Source organism: Theobroma umbraticum, unplaced genomic scaffold (genome assembly GCF_002168275.2).
Source record: "Theobroma umbraticum cultivar Fairchild unplaced genomic scaffold, ASM216827v3 scaffold_20.0, whole genome shotgun sequence".
In the NCBI taxonomy this organism is placed as follows: domain Eukaryota; kingdom Viridiplantae; phylum Streptophyta; class Magnoliopsida; order Malvales; family Malvaceae; genus Theobroma; species Theobroma umbraticum.
The window spans coordinates 5035055-5060048 of NW_018397266.1; the positions used below are offsets into that span (position 1 = coordinate 5035055).

Consider the following 24994-nt stretch of genomic DNA (forward strand, 5'->3'; position numbering starts at 1 on the left):
TTGAGTATTTAATGGAGCATGAGAAGCAAGCAAGGGCATTCATGGTCAGGAGAGATCATTTAAGAAGAGCTCGGGTAGACAATTTCATGTTTTGCTGGGCTAACGATTAGATTTTATGATTTGCGGGATATATGTTGGATATTTGTAGAATGTTTAATTATATATGTAGGAACTATAATATATGATGACTAACTATATTCCTAGTAAATTTATGAATAATGATTAATTATATTACTAGTAAGTTTATGTAGAATGATTAAATATATTACTAGCAGGTTTTATTATTTTGGATAATATTTGTAAGATTTTTGTCAGCTATTTTTCAAATGTTTTTAATTATATATGCAATATGAATTTGTAGGATGATTAATGATATGTTTTATTATTAATGTAAAATGTTTTTATTATACAAGTTTATTAATTTTGATTGATGCATAGATTCTTAGGTATTTTATTATTATATCATATTTTTATATTGAAAATTAAATTTTAAAGGTTATATACAAGTAATGAATATTAATATTTTCAGACTTCTAAGATGTTAAAGAATTAGTATTTATATAATTTTTATAATTTTAGTCATGCGGGAAAATATTTTTCAAAAGATGATCCAAATAACGGAAAATATTTTTAACAATTTATCCAAATAATGAAAAATATTAAATTTTTTTATGAAATATTTTACACAAAATATTTTTCCTCAGCAGCTTATTTTATGGTTAGCAAACAGACTTTATATATGTTAACAAAACGGTGCGTTTCTCTAAACTCCCGCCAATGAGACGAATCCACTTGGAACGATCTGGTAAACCCTAAATCCTAAACTCGACATCTTATCTTATCCGATTTCTGAGATTGGCTACGACACCAGTGCAGGAGGTGTCAATCACTACGGCTCTAAGCAACGACAGCAACGCCGGCACATGTCTCCACCAACTGCACAAAAAAAACTCTTTCGTCTCTTTCAAAGTCCACTTTTCACTTCGATAGCCATCTTTTTAAATTACACCAAATCTTCAAAATCCAAAGTCAAAGATCGCATTATCTCTTTTCTTACCAATAGTTTCTGAGCTCCTACAATGGCGCAGATTTCAGACACCGTCACAAGGAGGATCGAAACCGTCTCCAACCATCTACTACCGGTCGGTTCGAGCGGTGGTTCCATCGGGTTCTGTAATGCTTCGATGAATGATAGCTATCATCGAATCCATGGTGAAGTTGCGAGTCACAAGGTTGAGTGGAAAACTGCTTGTGATGAGCATGGGAAAGAGTTCATCGATATTTTTTATGAAAAGGCTGTGGATGAGGGCATTGCAAAGGTTCATTAAACGTTACCTTTATTCAAAACTTAAAAAGAGTATCGTTGACTTAAAAAGGTTCCCAATTTGTTGCTGTTGTTGTTGTCGCCTTTTCTTAGATTACAATAAATAGGCCAGAGAGAAGAAATGCATTCCGGCCGCAGACAATTAAGGAGCTTATGCGTGCTTTTAATGACGCCAGGGATGATAGTTCCGTCGGAGTCATAATTCTCACTGGGAAGGTATAGTTTTCAATTTCCCATAAATTTCTTAATTTTTGGTAGATGTTGGGTAAATTTTGTAGTAAGATCATCATTTTTTACTTTATTGTAATGAAAGTCATATGATTTATGAGATTAAATTATAATCATTAGTTTAAAACTTGTAAAAAAACTGATAAACAAATTAAATCAATAAATAAATTTTTTTTCTTTGATGGACTCTTTTTATGCCTTATTAATAAAAACTATTTATTTACATTACTTTTATTCAATAGTTGAAATTTCATATTATAAATAAGATTATTACTATAATAAATCAGAAAGTTAAAATTAAAAATATATAATAATAAAAATTAAACATACATGTAATTTAAAGTTGTCATTAAAAAACCTAGATTAAAGTTTTTAAAAATTATGGTTAAAAATTCTTAATGTAAAGTAATAAGAATTGACATAAAAACTCGTAAAGGTAGAATAATTAAATTTAAAATCTTAAGGCAAGTATGTGAGAATTAACTAAACAAGTCAATTAAGAAAAATAATTTAATTTTAATAAAAAATAAATATTTAAGTTTATATTTTCGGACTAAAAATACTTAACGATATATAAATTTTAATTTTTAAATAAATAATAAAAAAAATAATTATAATTCAAAATTGACATAGATAAGCCTTGACGTAAAAATCATTAAATTTTAAATCTTAACAAATATATGTGAGAGTTAACTTAATAAGTCAATTAAGTAAAAAAAATCTAATTTTAGTGAAAAACAAACATTTAAATTCATATTCTTGGATTAAAAGTGTTTAATAATATATAAATTTTAATTTTAAATAAAGAGTAATAAAGATAAAATAATTATAGTGCAAAATTAACAAAGAAAAATCTTGACATAAAATTGTAAGAATTGATGTAAAAACTTATAAAGGTAAAATAACTAAATTTTAAATCTTAATGTAAATATGTGAAAGTTAAGTCAATTAAGTAAAAAAAAACTAATTTTAGTGAAAAATAAATATTTAAATTTATATTCTCGAACTAAAAATATTTAACGATATACAAATTTTAATTTTTAAATAAAAAATAATAAAGATAAAACTAATTATAGTTCAAAATTGACATAGATAAATTTTGACATAAAACTGTAATAATTGACGTAAAAACTTATAAAGATCAAATAACTAAAATTTAAATTTTAACATAAATGTGTGAGAGTTAACGCAACAAATTAATTAAGTAAAAAAATTTAATTTTAGTTAAAAACAAATATTTAAATTTATATTCTTAGGCTAAAAGTGGTTAATGATAAATAAATTTTAATTTTTAAATAAAAAATAATAATGAAAAAAATTATAATTCAAAATTGACATAAATCAGCCTTAATATAAAACTATAAGAACTGATGTCAAAACTTATAAATGTGGAATAACTAAATTTTAAATCTTAACGTAAATATGTGAAAATTAACATAATAAGTTAGTTAAATAACAAAATCTAATTTTAATAAAAAATAAACATTTATATTTATATTATTGGGCTAAAAGTATGTAATGATATTCAAATTTTTATTCTCAAATAAAAAATAATAAAGATAAAAATAATTATAATTCAAAATTAAGATAAAAAACATTTGACGTAAAAACTTATACAAGAAAAATAACTAAATTTTAAATCTTAACGTAAACGTATGAAAGTTGACGTAACAAGTCAATTAAGTAAAAAAAATTAATTTTAGTGAAAAATAAATATTTAAATTTATATTTTTGGATTAAAAGTGTTTAACGATATACAAATTTTAATTTTTAAATAAAGAATAATAATAATTATTATTATTATACTTTAAAATAGATAGAGATAAATCTTGATATAAAATTGTAATAATTTACGTAAAAACTTATAAAAGTGAAAAAATTAAATTTTAAATCTTAATGTAAATGTGTGAGAGTTAATATAATAAGTTAATTAAGTAAAAAAAATCTAATTTTAATGAAAAATAAATATTTATATTTATACTATTGAGTTAAAAATATGTAATGATATTCAAATTTTTATTTTAAATAAAAAATAATAAAGATAAAGATAATTATAGTTAAAAGTTACTGTTGAAAAGGCTTAACGTAAAATTGTAAAAATTGAGGTAAAATCTTATAAAAGTGGAACAAGCAAATTTAAAATGTTAACGTAAATGTATGAGAGTTAACGTAACAAATGATAATAATAATTTTTATTAAATTAATTAATTAAATATAATTTTAATATTAAAAAAATAATATTCTTATAGTTTAAAGTAAAAAATAAAATAAAATTAAAAGTTAAATAATTTTGAAAATAAATTAAATAAATTTAAAAATTATCTATGTTGTTATCCTAAAATGGATAAATTTAAAAATTATATATATTATTTGCCTGTTAACTTGTTATGCAAGCTTTTATCATTTTTTTGAAAATTTAATTAATTGATGTTACAGTGAGGTTAGACTTACTATGATGTCCACCTAGATGCTGTCTATTTCTATTCCCCGTTTTTGGCTATTGATATTTGGTGATCTTTTGATGTAGGAGGCTAAGGCATTTTGTAGTGGGGGTGACCAGGCGTTGCGAAAAGCAGATGGTTATGCTGATTTTGAAGATTTTGGCCGCCTTAATGTTTTAGATCTTCAGGTATTGCAATTTTTACATGTTGTAAATAGGGGCATTTTAAAAAATATCTCTTAAAGATAAGATGTTTTTTAAAAATATTATTTTTTATAATTTTAACTATTTTTAGTTAAATTGGATAAAATTACCCTTAATGAAATTACACGCCATGGTTAGGTTGTTACATGTCATGTACAAAAATATGTTACACGTTATGGTTTGGTTGTTATACACCATGTACAAAAACATGTTACACATTATATATAAAAACATGTTATACGCCACAGTTAAAAAATTTTGTTACACGTTATGTGAAAAAAAAATATTATTGTTACACGTCATGTATAAAAACATGTTACACGTTATGTTGAAAAAATATTATTGTTACACGGCATGTTGAAAAAATATTATTGCTACATACCATATTGAAAAAATATTATTGTTGCACATCATATTTAAAAATATTTTGTTATACTTTAATACCTAAAATGTTGTTATTACCTACGAACTAAAACTTCAAATCCTCTCAACTCTCTTCATTTTTTTTTTATAATTTGGCACTGATTAAAGTGTTTCTAACATGTTTTCATAAATCAAAATACAAATTTTTTTATCTAAAACACTTATTTTGACTAAAAAAAAAAATTCCTTTGAAAGCCTAAGTTTATAAATTTCAAAATTTTGAGTTTATTGGTATCTAGGTCTCAAATTGATCCAATTAAAAGCTATTTCAAACATTTGTGATCATTTCTACTATTTTAATTTTATCTAAAATACCTGCAAATCAAAATTTTCAAATAACCACCCATCTCAAGCACATCAAAACCATCACTTAGTGTCTTGAAAGCATAAGAAAAAGAAATTTAACAGTATTAGAGAGAGAAATTGATAGCATAACAGATAAATGGCAAAGAGAGAAATCGATAAAATTAAAAAAGCTAGATGGTGAGAGAGAGAAATCAGAAGTATAAATAAGAAAAAATTGTAATTAATATTTTAATTTATTTGAAATAGTTTTAAAGGTATTTTTATTAAGTTATGACTAAATATGGTTACAAACAGTTAAATTTATTTTAATGCCTATTTTTAAAATATCCTTATAAAAGAAGATTATTCTTCACAATTCCCTCTTGTAAATATGCACGAAGTTGACTTCAACCAGAATTTGATGGAAGCTTGGGTCTAATTAGTACTCTTTACATTTCTATGAATTCACAGCAGATGCCTAATCTTCTGACCTGTGAATAAAACAGGCATCGGCTTATATTTGCCTCTATTGCAATGGCACTAGTCATCTTTATTGTATTAGCTACTGTATCTTTCTTGATTCCAATTGCAGGTACAAATTAGGCGTCTTCCGAAACCAGTGATAGCAATGGTATTTTTTGTTTTCCCCTTATTCCAGCATGATAACAATTTTCAACCTTTTGCGGTTCCTTTCCGTGGGATTACATCATGCTTTCCAATTCGATTTTTCACTATCTATCTCTATAAACCAGGTTGCTGGTTATGCTGTTGGAGGAGGGCATGTGTTGCACATGGTTTGTGATCTGACCATTGCGGCGGATAGTGCTATTTTCGGCCAAACCGGTCCTAAGGTGCTTACATATAATTTGCTCTGTTATTTCTGTAATAAAGCTCACAAGAAATGCCCTGCTTGGTTGATTGTGATTTTCTTGTTGGATAGTGTTGCTGGTCCGAACTGCAAAGTTTGCTGACGTTCCGGTCAATGTTTGTCAATATTGTTACCCTGGTTACCTTTATCTAACTGCATATGCCGCAGGTAGGAAGTTTTGATGCTGGTTATGGAAGTTCCATTATGTCCCGCTTGGTAAGCACTAAAGAAGAATGTCAACATCTATCTGGCATGATACTTGTATTGTAATCATATTACTCTCTGTCTTATAATCAATCTGAATTTTGATTAACAGGTTGGACCTAAAAAGGCACGTGAAATGTGGTTTCTAGCAAGATTTTACACAGCTTCTGAGGCAGAGAAAATGGGACTTGTCAATGCTGTTGTGCCAGTAAGTTGTTCTGTTACGAAGAGTCCCCCTGCCTCTTCCATCTAATTTACCAATTCCTCATTTTCTACCGTTGATCAATTCTAAAATAGTTAATAATTGTTTAATCATTTTCTCCAGCTAGAGAAATTAGAGCAGGAAACGATTAAATGGTGCAGAGAGATCCTACGAAATAGTCCAACAGCAATTCGAGTGCTCAAATCAGCTCTTAATGCAGTTGATGATGGCCATGCTGGAGTCCAGGTACCTGCATTTGTTGTTTTAGTCTGTTTTGGCCCATTTGGCCAAACTGATTTGGATCATAATAACCGCTCTAATAACAATTTCCAATCTGAAAATAACTATGGTTTCATTTCCTTTACTTTTGCAGGAACTTGCTGGAAATGCCACACTCCTTTTTTATGGCACTGAAGAAGGGAAGGAAGGGCAGACAGCATATGTGCAACGTAGACGTCCAGATTTTAAAAAATTTCCCAGGCGACCTTAGAGGTTAAATCTTGCAGCTGCACTTGCAATAAAAATGTCAAACTTTTGAAGTCTCATTTTCTAAATGTTTCAGTAAGTAGTATTTAAAACTATATTTTTCAATTCATGAAAATGAGACAACTGCATCATCAAAAACAGGAAATTGGAGGCTTGGGATTTGAATGGTTTGTAATTTGGACTAGGCCATTGCATCATGTGCCGATGTGTGGTTTGTTGTTTCCTAATAATAATATTAATTTTATAATACACTTATATAGTAGTATATGTGTGTGTTAATTATCAGAAAGAAAGAAAGAAAAAGAATGAAAAAACTGCATAGAGACCTAACATTAATAGGTTAAGTTGTTATGTTGGTTAATTAAAGCATCTTGTCGCTGGTGGCTCAAATGTTCTGTTGCATGAAGGCTTCGTTGCAAGGGGCAACTACAGTTACTAGGTTTCATTTATATAGCACAGCTATGAGCTTGGATCTGGAGCTGAATTTTAGACCTTTGCAGATTCGACTGAAGTCCAAGAATTGTAAACAAAGATCATGTATTCTTGAGCTTGGCTTCAAGTTCATAACATAAAATTAAAGCATCATAGCAAGCAAGTGTTGGAACTTTTAAACAAGTTAATCAACTAATTTTTTTAAATATTTTTTTTATAATTGTGAAAGGAAAGGATTCGAATTCTGTTTTTTAGCCAAAAGATCATGTAACAACTAATGAGTCAAATATTCGGATGCAGTTAATCAACTAATTTATGCTTTTAATCCGTTAAAATATGCTTTTAATCCTTACTCTACTTGATGCATCAATGAGTCCACATGAAGATCCTTTCCCTTTGCAGAGATGTGACTTTCACTTGAATAAAAGGAGATTAACTCAAAACTCAATGTGTCAACTTCTCTATTCGATGGAATCAGAACTATATCCAGCATTGGTATGAATTGCTTTTTGTTTAAGAGAACCTATGATGAAAATAACAGAGGAAATTGTGAAGAATAACCTTTCGTGATAAGGATATTTCAAAAATAACCATCAAAATAAATTTAATTGTTTTAGCCATATTTAATCATGACTTGATAAAAATACCTTTAAAATTATTTCAAATAAATTAAACCATTCATCACAATTTCTTCTCATTTGTGCTTCCGATTTCTCTCTCTCAACATCCCACTTTCTCTAATTTCATCAATTTCTCTTTCGGCATTCGTCTACTATGTTTTCGATTTCTCTCTCGCGCTTTCAGATTTCCCTTTCTAACATTTTGAAGACGCCAAACGATGGTTTTGATGTATTTGAGTGGATGACTATTTGAAGAATTTGATTTTTAGGTATTTTAGATAAAACAAAACAGTAGAAATGATCACAAATGTTTGAACTAGCTTTTAATTGGATTAATTCGAGATCTAGACACCAATAAGTTCAAAATTTTAAAATTTATAAACCTAGGTTTTCAATGAATTTTTTTTTCAATTTTTAGTTAAAATAGGTATTTTAGATAAGAAAATTTGTGTTTTAATTTATAAAAACATGTTAGAAACACTTTAATCGGAGCCAAATTGTCAAAAAAATAAAAAGAAATAAAAAGAGTTGAGGATTTGAAGTTTTGGTTTGTAAGTAACAATAACAGTTTAGGTATTAAAGTGTAATAAAATGTTTTTGAATATGACGTGCAACATATTTTTGTATATGACGTGTAACAACAGTATTTTTTTTTTCAACATGGTATGTAATAACCTTTTTTAACCGTGACATGTAACATATTTTAGTACATGACGTGTAACAATAGTATCATTTTTAACATAGCATGTAACAACCTAACCATGACGTGTTACATATTTTTATACATGATGTGTAACAACTTAACCATGGCGTGTAACATGTTTCTGTACATAGTGTGTAACATCATGATATGTAATTTCATTAAGGGTAATTTTGTCTAACTTGATTAAATTTAGTTAAAATTATAAAAGAGGCTATTTTTGAAAACACTTTTATCTTTAAGGGTTATTTTTTAAAATGTCTCTAATATTGTATAGAGATTAATGAGAATAACCAATATAAATAGAACAACTACTTCACATAAAAAAATCATTTCACACGGAGAGTAGTGAAAGTAACTTGAAATAAGTGGCAAAGTTCACAAGTTACTTTCATCTTAAGATATTTTAAAAAGTTTGGCTTGGTGGCTCAAATACGAAGATAGTTAAAAGGTTTTCTCTTAACCTTTTCCTAGAGTATAAATGTTCTTTCCTTTTACCTTCTTCTCTTGTACTTGTTCACGTACACAGTTTTCTCTTAAATTGTTCTCATAGAACTTTTCATGTATACCTCTTTCATTTACCTTCTACTCAATAATAAATTTCATTATATTATTAACGATCATCAAATCCATTACTTTAATAGTCACATAATGGATTTTTAATCATTACTCAACATTAAAAATTCAGGTCACCCAATATTAAAGCCGTTATTCAGTACGTACATTAAAGCCTATTTTTAAGAAACCATCATTTCTAGTTTTATATATAGAGTCTTCACAATTTATTTGAGGGACTTTATTTAGAACCATCTTATTCCCACTTAAAGCTTCTCTCTAATTCTCTTCTACCTTTTAATTCTTTACTTATTCGTTTCCTCTTGCCACGACACTAAGTATTTTAAAAACTATTCCGATTTTCCTCTCTACTGTCTCTACTACATCATTTCTTCGTTTGTAACACTTCATCTCTCTATCACAAGAATCCACTTTACAAGAGGTTGGTTGTGATAAGGATATGGAGTGCACATATATGCTTTTCTGAATACTATGACATTTTAATATCTACTAGCCATATTCCTTAAAAATAGTCCCACTAAGTTAAACTCTCTATACTACTCTCCAACTATTTGCACTAGTGTTATAGTTGATTCCTTCCTAGATTCTTTCAAAAATCCAAGTGTATCAGAAAAGTAAGAAGTGCTTAGAATTCTGTTGAAAATTTTTTAAAAGGTTGATTGTATGATTTATCGTGATTTTTTTTTATAATTTTGAGAATTTTTTATATTTTTTTTTCATTTTTTACTTTGCTTGAGTTTGATTTATGATTTATGTGAAATTATTTGAATTTTTATTTTAAATTTTTTAATGCTCTTGTGTCGTTCCTAACCCTTGATCGTGTCCTTGTTGACGGTGACAACAAGGGTGGGGCTTTTTTTTTCCTTTTTCTCTTTCAATTAAAAAAAAGCCCAGTAGCTCTCAATTGGAGCCGATTAAAAGTTGTTAGAGACCACAGGCCATAGGCCCTTAATTGAGGGTCAATTAAGAATTGCTACAGTAATTTAATATTAATTATAGATATGGATTTTATAAATTTAAAATTTTTTTAAAAAACCATCATTCTCATTTATTTGATAATGACATGTTATGAATGTAATTATTAATATCGATAAAAAAAATGCATAATTTATTTTTAAAATAAATTTTACACCTCAAACTTATGTATTAGAAACCGCATATGTAATACTACCACATTACAAAGCAACGAAAAGGGTTTTCTTCCGGTAGTTTAAGTTAATTACTTTAATTTATTTTTCTTATTTTTTACGAAATTTGTAAATAAAAAATAGCGGCATTAGTAACTATGGCTATAAACAACTCTTGTGGTTTGTGTGTCCTTGCAAATGTAATCCATCACTCGTAACAACAGAAAAGAATACATAAGTAGCGAATAATAGTAGTATTAAGTAATTTATTTTCATTGGTTAACCTTAATCGAACTGTAAGTCGAACTCTATCTGATATTTACCACTGAATTGCGGGCCCAGCTATATGGTTCGACGTGGCATATCCACGTCAACTTCTGTTAATACGTTGCTGCACCTTTCTCCAATCCGCTTTCCTCTCTTCTCTACTTCTGCAAATCAAGTTGAATTCAGTATCCAATAAGGTGTACTAGTATTTCATTTGAATAGAAAAGCCGAATTTAATATCGGTTTTGTCTGTCTTCTACGCAAGAAAAACCTATCTGGATTGAAAAGTTCCATTACCAGTTATTACTCTATGATTAATTATGAAAATCAGGAGCTAATCAAAACCCTAAAAAAGAGAGAATGAGTGGCAACGAATTCCGATTCTTCTTGTCTTGCGACATCAATCTTCCTGTTACCTTTCGCGTCGACAGATTGGAAGGGACTTTGCCTTCCACCAAATCTCCCAATTCAGGTACCTAACCGTCAAATTTTGAGTCCTAATTCAGTTAATATTGCGAATTTTAATCACTTTGTTTTAACTTGTGAATTTATAAGTCTTCTTTCCGACCGAATTATAGCAATTTTTATGGTAATTTCAGTATTACAGTTAGTACCAAAAATTTAGCGGATTATTAAAATTTTTTAAAGTTGTAACCTGTAGTGAAGTGAAATTCTAAATTTCATTCACTTTCAATTTGAAATATCTGAAATATGCATTTTTTTTGTAATACCGGTATAATTATCTATCCTCGATTTAGCTTTGGGTTTCTTTACAGGAATTGATTCCACTACAGAGGAGAGGAAAGCGGAGCTCTATGTGGAGTGTGCATTGTACATTGATGGTGCTCCATTTGGCCTTCCAACAAAAACAAGGTTTTTCCTTTTGTAAAAATTGAAATTCCCATTAATCAGCTAATTAATCAGTTTCTTTACTTGCGTTTCAAGTTTTTTTTTTTTTTAATTCCCATATAGGTTATCGGTGTTAGGGTATTCATATCTTGTTTCGGTATCAGGTTGGAATCTGCAGGACCGTTGTATTGCTGGAACGAACTCATCACATTGAGTACTAAATATCGAGACTTGACTGCACACTCACAACTTGCTTTGACAGTGAGTAGAGAAAAAAAAGTTGCTTTGCTATTTCATTGCATAGGTTGTATTTTGTGTTTGTGTGGGTTGGCAATGTGGATTTGTGTGTCAGTTATGAGTGAAAATGCAATGAGAATTTTATCATACGTTTTGTTACATCCATGGTATCAACTTCCTCCCTTATTTGATTCTTGCAAGGAATGTGGGGCAAACCTTAGCTGCGCATGATGTGTTATCTTTCTATAGGAATTCCGGCATAATCCTGAAATGGAAATGGCTTTTTCAATATGCTAGTAATCATCAATTGGTCTCTCTTAGTGTGAATTTGATGGTATCTTTTTTGGTATGATGTCATTGTGGTTAGTTCTGTAAGTGTAGAAGAACTCCATTTGTTGGGCACTGAACATGTTTTGTCAAAGCCTTTAAAATTAATGATCACCTATCTATCTTGGTCTGCAGATAACCCCTCAAAAAGTTAGCTTCTAGAGGTCAGGTCTCTATTCTTGAGATTGAGCTGGAATGCTCATGAAGTGTTACATGGACATGTTCCACACTAGGGGTTAGATTTTGTTTGTTATTTTTCATACAGATAATAATGGAGATTATCTAAGTTCAACTGTTTTCAGTGCTGAAGATTTAAACTTTTGGAGTTTGCGTTGTTGCTTGCATGGAGACTTTTGTCTTTGTCATGCAAGTCATTGACAATTAATGTTATTGAGCTTTTTAGAGCAACTTTTCTTTGCCTTTATCTTTCTTTTTCTTTTCCCCAAAAAAAAAAACAGAATATTTTGAAATTCCCTGGTTTTGGCCTTTACTTAATGCCAGTCTTCTGGAATGCTCAGGTTTGGGATGTTTCATGTGGGAAAGATGATGGATTAATTGGTGGGGCTACTATTCTTTTATTTAACAGCAAAGCGCAACTCAAAACGGGGAAACAGAAACTTAGGCTCTGGTTAGGAAAGCAAGCAGATGGGTCATTTCCTACGACTACTCCTGGAAAGGTTCTGATTATTGGTGCATAATGTTTCCTGTTTGGCATTTGGTTAGATAGTTACAATTTTTTATGTGTACGGTAATATATCCCACTATAGGTCCCCAGGCAAGAGTGTGGAGAGTTGGAGCGTCTGGAAAAGCTTGCAAATAAGTATGAAAGGGGACAGATTCAACCTGTTGATTGGCTAGACCGTCTTACCTTCAAGGCTATGGAAAGAATCAAGGAACGAGAAAGCTTGAAAAATGGAGGCTCTCATTTATACTTAGTTGTTGACTTTTGTAGTTTTGAACATCGAGTTGTTTTTCAGGTATTATCCAGATCTGTGCTCATAATAAATTTACTGGGCAGTGGTTTTTGTTGAATTGTTACAATTGATGCAATCATATACTGGTCAAATTTAATTATGACAATTAATCACTGAATAATTGATTATTGGTTCTGTAAAAAGGTGATTTAATATTAGTTCAAAAGCTGAAATCTGACATTTGATAACAATATTGTATTGTTCTTCTTTCTTATACTCGATTTGTCTAGGACTTATTAGGGAAATCTAGCATATTAATGGCATCTCTGACCGTTTCTACCGTTGCATTGAAATGCATATTTCGAAGGAAACTGCATTAACCATTTAATGCCAATTTCTGTTTGCCAACCAGAGTAATCCTACCTTATTTTCTTTTGGTGTGCAGGAATCAGGGGCCAATTTCATTTTACCATCTCCAATAGCTTCATCAAATGAATTGGTCATTGTGTGGGACCCAGAAGTGGGAAAGATAAACCCCTCTGAGCACAAGCAATTGAAGCTGGCAAGGAGTTTAACTCGTGGTATCATTGACAGGGATCTTAAGCCAAGCTCTAATGAACGAAAGTAAGTTTGAAATTTTGTGCGAAGTTTAAAAATAACTTCAAGCTTCTTCTATACTGCAAATTTGTCTGTTAGCCTGGACGTTTCCTTTCTCGCATGTATATTATAGTTGAGATAGAATGCTACATCAATTCATTTGATTTTGCATGGAAGTTTATAGTTCTGTAGCAAGTGTTTACTGATGTTCTGTTGAGCAATATGAGACCAACAACTCTTTGGAGACTCTGATGGGTTGTTTTGTTATACCTACAATGTGCATTCTTCTAATTGTTTCTTTGATATAATTGTGTTCATTGACCAATTTTTCTTTGAGTAAGAGGTATATAAGTTATCTTAATTTGCAAGGTCAATACAAAGAATTTTGAAATATCCACCTACAAGGGCTTTGAGTGGAGATGAGAGGCAGCTCCTTTGGAAATTTCGCTTTTCATTGATGTCTGAGAAGAGGGCCCTCACAAAATTCCTTAGATGTGTTGAATGGAGTGATGTTCAGGTTAGCACTTCCTTTCTGTTCTTGTTTTTTCATGTAAATTCCAATGTCTGGGCTAATATATGGGAACACTACTCCTTGATTATTCTTTCCTTGTATCTCTTGTGCCTTAAAGTTCTTTCTCTCCCTCTTTGTTCCCAATCAATTTCTTCTAAGTCATCATGGTAGCATCTTCTTATTCTATATGCTATCACCTTTTATCTAATACTGGATCTTACATGGTGGGTCAGAGAATATTCCTTGAACCAATATATTTTTTTATGAATTCTCTTTTTGGATCTGATAAACCATCTATTTTCTGGAAATTATAAAAGAGGTGGGGAAGAAAGATACTTGTTATATGTGATATGATAATTCGTAAATGGATCTGTTTTTGTATTTGGTAGGAATTAGCAGGCATTAAGCTCATATTTAGAGTTCTGAACCTCTGCCTTGCTCCATGTACTATTTTTTTTTTTTTAATATGGTTACTGGACAAAATTGGTAGAAACTATTCTTATTAAACAAAAAAAGATCATATTTGAAGATTGTGGTCCATATATCTGCAGGAAGCAAAGCAGGCAATAGAACTTATGGGCAAGTGGGAGACGATTGATGTCTGTGATGCTTTAGAGCTTCTATCACCTCTTTTTGAAAGTGAAGAGGTAGGTCTAAGTAAGATTGTGCCGGTATTTGTGGGGATATCTTTTGGGGCCACTGTTGGAACCAGAAACTGCATCATATACCCTTAGATCTTGTTTTTATTTTTTACTGTATTATTAACTGTAAAGGTCTTAAAATCTATTCTAATATATAATGTGCCAAACTGAGTTGGTTTCTCACCATCTTCGTCTCCTTTTAAATATTTCAAGTGAGTATGACATTTTTCCACATTATACATCACTTCTCCTATGTTTTCGCTCTTTATGCATTATAAAACTTCTGCACTCTTGCTAATTTACTATTTTTGTTTTTAATGTAATTGCTTCTCATCTTTCATAAGTATTAAAATGCATCTTTTTTGTTTAGCATTCCCGTTTCACAAAATTTAGTGTATGCACACACAAGCTTAGGTACACATCATTTTTAAAGGTTTAAAGTTAGGGTGGGGGGGAGGAAACATTTGCACAAATGTATTTATTCATACCAAAATCTATTACCTTATACTTGACAGGCTGATCTGGAAGGGGTCCAACTAAAGTATCCTTCTAGTTGTCTACAGTTTATGGAACTGGGTAATTATACTATCTTATTCTTGATTGAATAATGTCTAAGTGTTGATCATTCTTAACAGGTTCGTGCATACGCTGTTAGTGTACTTGAAAGAGCTGATGATGAAGAGCTCCAATGTTACTTGCTTCAACTAGTTCAGGCACTTCGATTTGAACGCACTGATAAATCTCGCCTTTCTCAATTCCTTGTGCAACGCTGTATGTTACTTTATGTGCATTTGCAAATAATGTTTGTGTGTCTTTTTGTGTTTGAACACAATATTGCTGAATTTTTTTAGTACACTTGTTGACACTGTTTTTGCAAAGCTATGCTATTTCTTTTCCTTTCTCCTTGTTACAAATTCCAAGACTCACCTTTCTTTCTCTCTATTAATTCTCAACAAATGTCTTTGGAAGAACTGTCTTCCGTCTCAAAACCCTTAAGTTGAATGCTTCTCACTTTTTTTTAAAAAAATAAAAAAACAAAAGTTGAATGTTTCTCTGTTTTCGCCAAACCTCTCTTTTGCTCTCCTTTCTCTCTCTAGCTGTATCTTGTCCTTTTCAATGGACAATTACAGGTAGAAGGAGAAGTAAGTTTAGTCTTTTCTTGTGATTCCCTGTATCAAGGTTTTCACCTCTTGATTATTTCTTTGGTACTCAATTCCTCAAGAGCAATAAAAATTATAATTCCATTCAAATGACATGTGTCAAATGTTCTTCATTTGTTTAGTTTGATTCTTTTATTTTGCTCTAATCTTTAATTGCAGGTTGTCATTTTGTGATGTAATTAACTATGGAATTATGTTTGGTTGGGAGTGATCCATAAAAATTACAATATATTTTATTTTCTTGAGATAAAAAAGGTCCATTTACCATTTACTTAAGTAAATTAAATTTTCTGTTGATGTAATTAAATTGGATTTTTATCTCATGTTAAAAAGATTCACAAACAACAATACTCTCTATGGGTTGGTAGCATCTGAAAGTATTCTTGAATTTTTACAGCTTTACGTAATATTGAATTGGCTAGTTTTCTACGCTGGTTTGTTGCTGTGGAACTTCATGATCCTGCCTATGCTAAACGGTTTTATTCTACCTATGAGTTCCTAGAAGAAAATATGATGAAGGTATGAGTTCCAATTTTCTATTGCCGCTTTATTTCCGTCTGCTTTTCTGTTTAGGAATGAGAATTTTTTGTACCATCATGACAAATGATTGGTCTCTAATTTACATTTTGAAGAGTGCAAGTTTTTTTTTTTTATTTTTTTTAATCGAACCCGGGTCTGTACTGTGGCAGGGTACTATTCTACCACTAGATCACTGGTGCTGTTAATGCACCAACCTTAGCATTATTATTTCCACCTTATGATTTGCAGCACTGAATAACTTGATTTTTCTTTCCGCGGTTTAGTTAATCAGTTATGTTGTCACAGTTGACAGCTGGTATAAATGGAGAAGAAGATGGATTTAAGATGTGGCAGAGTTTAGTACGTCAGACAGAATTGACAGCCCAGTTGTGTTCTATAATGAGAGATGTGAGAAATGTGCGTGGCAATACACAGAAGAAAATTGAAAAGCTTAGACAGCTTCTTTCTGGTCTTCTTAGTGAACTTACTTATTTTGATGAGGTATTTCTTTTGACACGAAGTTCCATATTTTATAACCTTCAAAGACTTATTTGAACAAATGTCTGCTGAGTTTTACCAAGTTTGGCTTTCAATCATGTTTTCAGCCAATTCGGTCGCCCCTGGCTCCAAATGTCCTTATCACTGGAATTGTGCCTTCAGAGTCGTCAATATTCAAAAGCGCACTGCATCCTTTGCGACTGACTTTCCGAACTGCTAATGGTGGACAATGCAAGGTCATTTTTAAGAAGGGTGATGATATTCGGCAAGACCAATTGGTAATTGACAAAATTATGTTGCATTAACAAAATCTTAATAGAAAGATCGGAAGAGGTGGTTGCAATTCTTCATGTGGTTAATGTAACTGATGTGGTTCCTTTAGGTTATTCAAATGGTATCTCTTATGGATAGATTACTAAAGTTGGAAAACCTTGACCTGCACTTAACTCCATATAAGGTGCTGGCAACTGGACAAGATGAGGGCATGTTGGAATTCATACCATCCCGTTCTTTGGCACAGGTATCATATCCTATAAAAGATGCTTCTCCATTGAGGGAGTTTTAGTCGCAGCATATAGCAGTAAATAATTTTGTTTTGTTTTCAAGTTTAGCTGCAAAGCTTCGTTTTTGTTCTTCTTGTTGATGAAGCACTCTGGACACATATGCGTACTCTATAGATTTTCCATAGGCATAGCCTCTATGAATTATTAATACTTGGCCTTGATGTTTTTACTTGTAAGTTTTCCATAATATGTGTTCATATTGCTTGTGATCTTGCTAAGCACTTTTTGGATATTTGCTTCTTTCCATATGCAGATTATTTCAGAGCATCGTAGCATTATAAGCTATCTGCAGAAATTTCATCCTGATGAACATGGACCATTTGGAATTACAGCCGTCTGTCTTGAAACCTTTATAAAAAGCTGTGCTGGCTACTCTGTTATCACATATATACTGGGAATTGGAGACAGGTGATCTTTTATTATTTATAATAAATAAATAACTCATATGCAAATTGCCATTTTTGTACAAAAAATACAGATTGGCATCTAATATTAGCCATGGATTTTGTCATGTGGTTTTTAATTACTGAAGACAAATCCTTATGGGTTACAGACACCTCGACAATCTTCTGCTTAGGGATGATGGACGCCTTTTCCATGTTGATTTTGGTTTTATTCTTGGCCGAGATCCTAAACCATTTCCGCCACCAATGAAACTTTGCAAAGAAATGGTTGAAGCTATGGGTGGAGCAGAGAGGTATTCTGGTTCCTCCTTTTACAAATTTTGTTCAACCCTTTTTTTTCCTATTTCTTGCTGGATAAGCTCTATTAGATTTATACATGCCCATACTTGGTCATGACCAAGGTAACTTAAATGTTGTGCTGTGACATTAATATGCATAAATGGGATGGTTGATTAGTATTTCATTTTGCAGCCAGTACTATACAAGGTTCAAATCCTATTGTTGTGAAGCATACAACATTCTCCGCAAATCTAGTAACCTTATTTTAAATCTTTTCCATCTTATGGCCGGTTCCAACATTCCTGACATAGCATGTGACCCTGAAAAAGGCATCCTTAAGGTGAGTTTTCTTAATGTTTCAAATCTGATGATCATGCTGGAACATGACTTTATTTTCCCCCTGTTATGACCAATTCTGTTGGCAATACAGCTCCAGGAGAAGTTTCGGTTGGACTTGGATGATGAGGCCTGCATACACTTCTTCCAGGATCTTATTAATGAGAGCGTTAGTGCCTTGTTTCCTCAAATGGTTGAGACTATTCATCGGTGGGCTCAATACTGGCGCTGATCCTCATAAACGAGTTTGGGATGTTCACTGCCTTTTGTAAATACAATGGTCAATGGTATATTTAGCTTGCCTCCCCTGGACTCTCTCCCCACTTGGACTCAAACCCTTCAATATTTTGAGGTTTTGGGTGTAATGGCAAACATATTCCACAGTAGATGAAGCTGCTGGGCCAAAAACCACTCACAAGATCTGATAGGTTTTCCAACAGCCGTTGTGCTCTTTTAGACAATACTCTGGATTTTATAACAAGGCTCTTTGCGACGGCTATTGAGGATGTAAACCTGATCTGCAGTTGTGAATGATAGTAAATATATTCTTTTTCTGGCCGTGTCATTAGATATATAGGTTTGAGCCGCATGGGTAGGTGTACTGCATGGTTTCGTTTCAACCAGCTTTGTGTATGATGATTCCCACGTAGATCACCTCCTGCATGGCAGCAAACTGTGAAAGTAATTGTGTCCCCAGGATGCCCTACCTTTCAGATGCTCCTCACTCCGAGACGTGGGCTTGGAAGATATTCCATTGGTGTGTTATTCACTGTACATAAGGGCGTATCTATTAATTATTTACTTGTGTTCACTTTTCTTTCCCTTATTAATTAATATTTACATGTTTGTCTCCGCAAATGAAACGATATGAATATGGCTTGGTGTTGTGGTTTTGAATCTTTAGAAGCCTTCTACCAGATCAGTGCAACTGTGAACTTAACTGCATAAACCCATTAACACATGTTTTATGCTTCATTATCTCTTGCACCTTTTTAAGGCAGGGGATAGATTTACAAGATTGCTTGCTTATTGTGATGTCGCCGCAGTTTCCTAGGAGCGTAAAGCACGAACCCATGATTAAGGTCTGCAGCGTACATATATGTTATTACCTTGTCGCCATATATATGTGCATTTAACTATAGTTATTAAAATTGAACCAAATCGTTAATCCAACTTATTGAACTGGTCAAACTTGGTCAAATTCGCAAGCTTTTTGGGTTTTGTTATTAACTCATATGTTTAACCGGATTTTGACTCGGGTTGATGCATAGTCAAAAAATTATATTAAATCAACATCCCTCAAATGTTTGTAAATATTCTTAAAATTTTATTATTTAAATATATAATAGCATATTATATATATATGTTTAATAAAAAATTAAATATACAGTTTAACCGTTTATTCAATTATTGAACTATTCACCTAATAATCAAAAACTTTTTTTTTAAATTGATTACTGTAATTATGCATTTAATAATCTTTTTTATTTTTATACAGTTATGAAAGAAACATTAACAAAAATAATATATTTTCCTTTTTTTAACTAAAATGATGGCCACTCACTTCAAAATAACGAGGCAGGCATATTCATGCATGTTCTTGGATTTTACCTTCTTTTAGATAATATCAACTCATGTTTTTAAATATTTCACCATGCATTATTAGGTGATAGATTTGTTTGTATTAAATTGTAATGCAATAACAAGATTGGCTAATATTAATAATGAATTTTTTTACTATATTAAAAAATTAAACAATAATTTAATTATATATTTCATGTCAATGTTTTTTAATTGTTTTCTTAAATCATTTTTGATAATAAATTTTGAAATGATTAATTTATTTATTAAATTAAAATTTATGTATTTGAGCATGACAGAGGTCAAAGCTCGTTGTCAGAGGAACCTGAGATCGCACGCATTTTGTGAACAACAGTGACTGTGACGTGCCCATGACTGATTGGAACCTAACGGCTAAACTTTATGCGGGGGCAATTTGGTTATTTTCGGTGAAAGGATCGGGAAAAGTATCTGGTGTGGTGCACCCCGCGGCCCGCTCCTTGCCTCCTTCCCTTTATAAGTCATCCAAATTGGCATTACTCACCCCATGTTCCGCGTTGGTCTCAAGCTTTCATTTCTCGAAATTCTCTCTTGACTATCTTCTCCCGTTTGGTTCAAAATCAAAATCTCTCGCGCTTTCCTCTCACAGATCCCTCTGCGATTATCTCCAAAAGGTAAAATAATTCAAATCTCTATTCCTATTTTTGCTTTTCGATCTCGCAAGCGAGAAATATAAAGAAACCGATTCAATGCGCTTCACAGATCCTCTATTTGCTTGAGACGCGAGGCATTGAACGGCTTTCATCATCGTTTAAATTTCGTTGGTTTAGAACGATTCGTGTCTTGATTTCGCTGCTTGGTAGTCGTTTCATGGCTTGCGAGTCAAATTTTGAGAAATCTTGTTGGTTGTCTTTCTGATCTGAAGAATTTTGTGATGAATTATTCTAGATCTGTCGTTTACCTTTGTTTGTGTGTGATTTTATTCGAACACTCAAAAGGAATTTTATGGAAATGCCGTCCTGGCATTGATTTTAGCACCTGTACCTTCAGATCTATTTGATTCGTTGAAATTTGGGAAATGGTAGAATTGAGTTATTCGTTTCGGATTATTTGGAAATAATATTTGTGAATTCGAATATTTAGGGATCAACAGCTAGGGAAGAGAAATGGGGCTGACATTCACGAAGCTTTTCAGCCGGCTTTTTGCCAAGAAAGAGATGCGAATTTTGATGGTTGGTCTTGATGCAGCTGGTAAGACTACCATCTTATACAAGCTCAAGCTTGGAGAGATTGTCACCACAATTCCCACCATTGGTAAGCGCTTTTATTCGAAATCATTTTTTTTATTTTAATTTCTGCTTTTGGTGATTATGTCTAATTGTGTATTAGAACTGTGATAATTCTTTCTATTGTTATGAGCTGCTTGCAATTTATTTATACAATGTCTTTGTCGTGTAGTCAACGGACAAAATTAGTTGGCAAACCATGTCTGTTCTGTCTTTATGTTGTTTTTGAATATTAGAATTTAACTTTCTTGGTCCTGTGGAACTTTAGTTGCATTATAGATAGTAGATTTTCATTATAGGATTATTTGGAAAGTTGAGCATGTGAGTCCAATGAGATCCTTTCTATTTTATTGTTTTGTATATTTGAGATGTTGGAACTGGAGAGCACTGTGTATAAAACATGAATGCAACCAACTTACACCTATGATTTCTAGATCCAAGATGATGAACAATCTTTGAGACATGTGATGTCTAGTCAACAGACTGTAATGCAAGTATTGCATATTGTGATTTGCTTACTACATTGATTAGTTCATGTTTGTGATGTGTAGATTCATGCTCAGGTTTATCATGGTTAACTAGTCATGTGTTTTTCTTTTCAGGTTTTAATGTGGAGACTCTGGAATATAAGAACATCAGTTTCACCGTGTGGGATGTTGGTGGTCAGGACAAGGTATGAGCTTTTTACTTTGATGTTTAGCCTTGTTATATCAGAAACATTGTAAGTAACCATATAATTTCTGACACAATATTAGTTTATGGGTCTTTACATATTCTGATATTCAAGGAACAGCTAAATAACAACTTCCTAGTTTTTCATTCTTAATTGTGCAGATTCGTCCCTTGTGGAGGCATTACTTCCAGAATACGCAGGGTCTCATCTTTGTGGTTGACAGCAACGACAGAGACCGTGTTGTTGAGGCTAGGGATGAATTGCATAGAATGTTGAATGAGGTGGGTAGTTACTTTTAAGTGAAACTACCAGTGTTCTTATGGTCATTGTTTATGCATGTATTCCTTTGCTGTTATAAGTGCTTTGGATGATATCATTGCTGGCTTCAAATGCAATTAGATTTAGTAGCCATACACAAGCAAATTGGTGTTGATAGATGTGTGAATCCAAAGAAATAATTGAGCATATAAAATTTTAAGTTTTATAAGCTAATGATTAAATTCAACGAAAATTGTTTGCTTATTTATGCTGCTGGTTTTCTTCTAAATATTTATTGACCAAAAAGTAGTTTAATGTTCTCAAAGCATCTTGTATGTTAAATTAATGATTTTTGGCATCTAGAGTCCATGAGGATAACAAAGTTATCAAGTAAAAGGGATAGATACTAAAAGATTGAGGGTAAACTTAGGAGCATGAGTTGAATCTTCTGTCCTTGGTTAAGTTTTACGGGATTTTCATGGTTAACAAGTATACTACTCCTTGTTTTCAGGATGAGCTGCGAGATGCAGTTTTGCTTGTATTTGCAAACAAGCAGGATCTTCCAAATGCAATGAATGCTGCAGAAATTACTGATAAGCTTGGTCTCCATTCCCTTCGACAGCGTCACTGGTAAGCTTTATCCTTGTGTTTTCCTCCTGTAATTTGCAATCTTCTTGTTCATGACCTCTAATTGGCCTTGGTGGTCTTTTCAGGTACATCCAGAGCACCTGTGCAACCTCTGGTGAGGGGCTTTATGAGGGTCTGGACTGGCTTTCAAACAACATAGCTAACAAGGTAAGAATGGATTTTGCACCAATATCTTTGTGGGTCATTTTACTTAATCTATACATCCTTGAAGGATAAGTTTTAACTGAATGGTCAAACAGTTGGATGTTTGTTGTGTTGTACATTCTGTGTTTCTCTTTCTCTTACAGTAGGTTGCAGCAAGATTCTAGACTGAAGTATGCATGTTTTGAAAAAATTGCACTTTAAGTTCCCTTTTTCTGTTTTCTTATGTTCGCCTACGTTTTGCAGGTCTGAAGCCATTGAGAAGATTTTTGCAATATGGGAAATTCTGGATGCAGGGGTGAATATTATCTAGTTTCTTTTTCTTTTTTTATAATATCAGTCTCCTTTTCCCCCAGTTTTCATCTGAGACAGTTGGATTGATGTTATGCCCTTTTTTCTTTTGGTGATGCGCATTTTAGTTAGGACTTTATGGCTATATATTGTAACAAAAAACTGGTTGGTTGGATATATATATACCTTTGGGTTGCAATGTTTCTGGCTGTAATCAAATCTAATTGTGCATTTTTGCAATTGATCCTTTTACATTTTTGGGTTTTTACCAGTCAAATTTGCATTTTCTGCTTTGACGCTCACGTTCACTTGATGCCCTCCCAATTCATAGGGTAAAATTCTTGTGCTTATGACGTTTCTGTGATAGAGCTTTGTAATTTCAGTCTCCTGTCGTTCTTTCAAGATGGAGATCGAGTAGAAGCTTTTCATATGAGGTGGTACCTTAACCTGAATGCAAGAATGCTTGTTTTGTTTGGATCAATTGAGCGTGATATGGTTGTGTGAATAGAAGCTCAACCATTGTCTTTTACAACTAAAACCAGCTGAGATTGGGGAAGCCGCTCTCCGCAAGATAGATTTGCCTATTCCTCAACAGATTGAGAGTAACAGGATTATTGAGAATTACGACGCCCCGCCTTTCTTGACCTGGGTACCCTGCCGCTCAGCTTCATTAGGATCAGGGGCGGAGCCTCTTTATAGGATGGGTTCCCAAAATTTAAAATTTTTTTATATACTAAATAAACTTTTATAAATTTTTTTAATGATCTCTCAAAATAATTTTTTATTTAATAATTAATATAAGTTAAAAATAATAAAATAATTTCATATACTTGACTTACTTTTTAAAGTTTTCTTAATTTATATAATTATTATTTTTATTTACTTTTTTTATTTTTATAAATTTTTATGAATCATCAATCATATATATATATATTTTTCATACATGGATTCTATTTTATATTTTTTTATAATTAAAAAAAAAATTCGAACTTTACTTTTTAAAAAGATAATACATCAACTAATAAATCAAATGTTTGGGTGTGAATTTTATTTTATACTTATCATGTTTTTTTTTATTATGTGAATTTTATTTTTTAAAAATAAATAAATTATTATATAATTTTAAAATATAAATTATAATATTACACTATTGTTTAGAATTTCATCAATATATTATTTTTTATTTAGAATAACCAATGTATTCTAACATGTATATTACAAATTTTAAGGAACAGAGATATACATAAAAATTGATAAAATAAAATAATTATATTTTTTCAATATAATTTTATTTATTATATATATGTTTAATGATTCTCAAAATAATTTTTATTTAATAATTAGTTTTATTATTCAAACAGTTTGATAAAGTTAGAGCCATTATGATTAGCATATTACTAGTTAACAACAAATAAATTCTAAATTAATATGTTAAGTTTTTGAAATTTAAGAAAAAAATAAAAGTGTGTATACTAATATGAGCTCATTAAGTTTTAATATAAATCTAAATTTATTATAACATATTATATATTAACAATCCAATCTTATAACCTATTATAATATATAATATATCAATAATTCAATTCAATAACTTAATATGTTAATTAATAATTTAAGAGACAAATAAAAAATAAAAAGAGAGTTAAAATACACAAAGTAAAGAGGCAATTCATTTGAATTTGAAAAAATTTTTTTTTTTATTTTTATGCGTAAAGTTTGAGAAAGATTCTTTTTATAGTTTTATTTAGTTATATATATATATATATATATATACACGACATTATCATTATTATTAAAATATATTTTTTTATATATCTAATTTTTTTAAATTTTATTTATTTTTTACCTAAAAAATACTTAAATTATATATAAATTTTTTTAACTATTTAATATCTCTTTCTATTTGATTTCTTTTT

At 31.1% G+C, this 24994-nt stretch overlaps 3 protein-coding genes across 6 annotated transcripts; all 3 read left to right on the forward strand.

The window, feature by feature from the left end:
* The first annotated feature begins 861 nt into the window (after window positions 1-861).
* ECHID (enoyl-CoA hydratase/isomerase D) lies at window positions 862-6919 on the forward strand. Its single transcript, XM_021437294.2, has 9 exons — window positions 862-1319; window positions 1418-1540; window positions 4080-4181; window positions 5497-5535; window positions 5657-5755; window positions 5941-5988; window positions 6089-6184; window positions 6302-6424; window positions 6552-6919. Exons 1-9 carry the CDS (start codon window positions 1080-1082, stop codon window positions 6666-6668), a joined length of 987 nt encoding a protein of 328 aa, XP_021292969.1. The 5' UTR covers window positions 862-1079; the 3' UTR covers window positions 6669-6919.
* A 3596-nt stretch (window positions 6920-10515) lies between these two features.
* Window positions 10516-19169, forward strand: VPS34 (vacuolar protein sorting 34). Of its 4 annotated transcripts, none has more exons than XM_089784752.1 (17): window positions 10516-10858; window positions 11145-11259; window positions 11400-11496; window positions 12318-12476; window positions 12567-12776; window positions 13159-13337; window positions 13680-13827; window positions 14373-14468; window positions 15098-15233; window positions 16020-16141; window positions 16448-16642; window positions 16747-16917; window positions 17022-17159; window positions 17456-17610; window positions 17735-17899; window positions 18078-18225; window positions 18316-19169. In XM_089784752.1, the coding sequence occupies exons 1-17, from the start codon at window positions 10747-10749 to the stop codon at window positions 18451-18453; spliced, it is 2484 nt and encodes an 827-aa protein (XP_089640878.1). In that variant the 5' UTR covers window positions 10516-10746; the 3' UTR covers window positions 18454-19169. The 4 variants fall into 4 exon arrangements, with proteins under 4 accessions (XP_089640878.1, XP_089640879.1, XP_021292599.1 ...); XM_089784753.1 differs by having other exon boundaries at window positions 11163-11259; window positions 18316-19167; XM_021436924.2 differs by having other exon boundaries at window positions 10517-10858; window positions 17756-17899; window positions 18316-19165.
* A 1126-nt stretch (window positions 19170-20295) lies between these two features.
* LOC110422899 (ADP-ribosylation factor 2-like) lies at window positions 20296-23297 on the forward strand. Its single transcript, XM_021436926.2, has 7 exons — window positions 20296-20455; window positions 20925-21095; window positions 21670-21740; window positions 21902-22021; window positions 22510-22628; window positions 22712-22793; window positions 23034-23297. The coding sequence occupies exons 2-7, from the start codon at window positions 20948-20950 to the stop codon at window positions 23037-23039; spliced, it is 546 nt and encodes a 181-aa protein (XP_021292601.1). The 5' UTR covers window positions 20296-20455; window positions 20925-20947; the 3' UTR covers window positions 23040-23297.
* Window positions 23298-24994: the final 1697 nt, after the last annotated feature.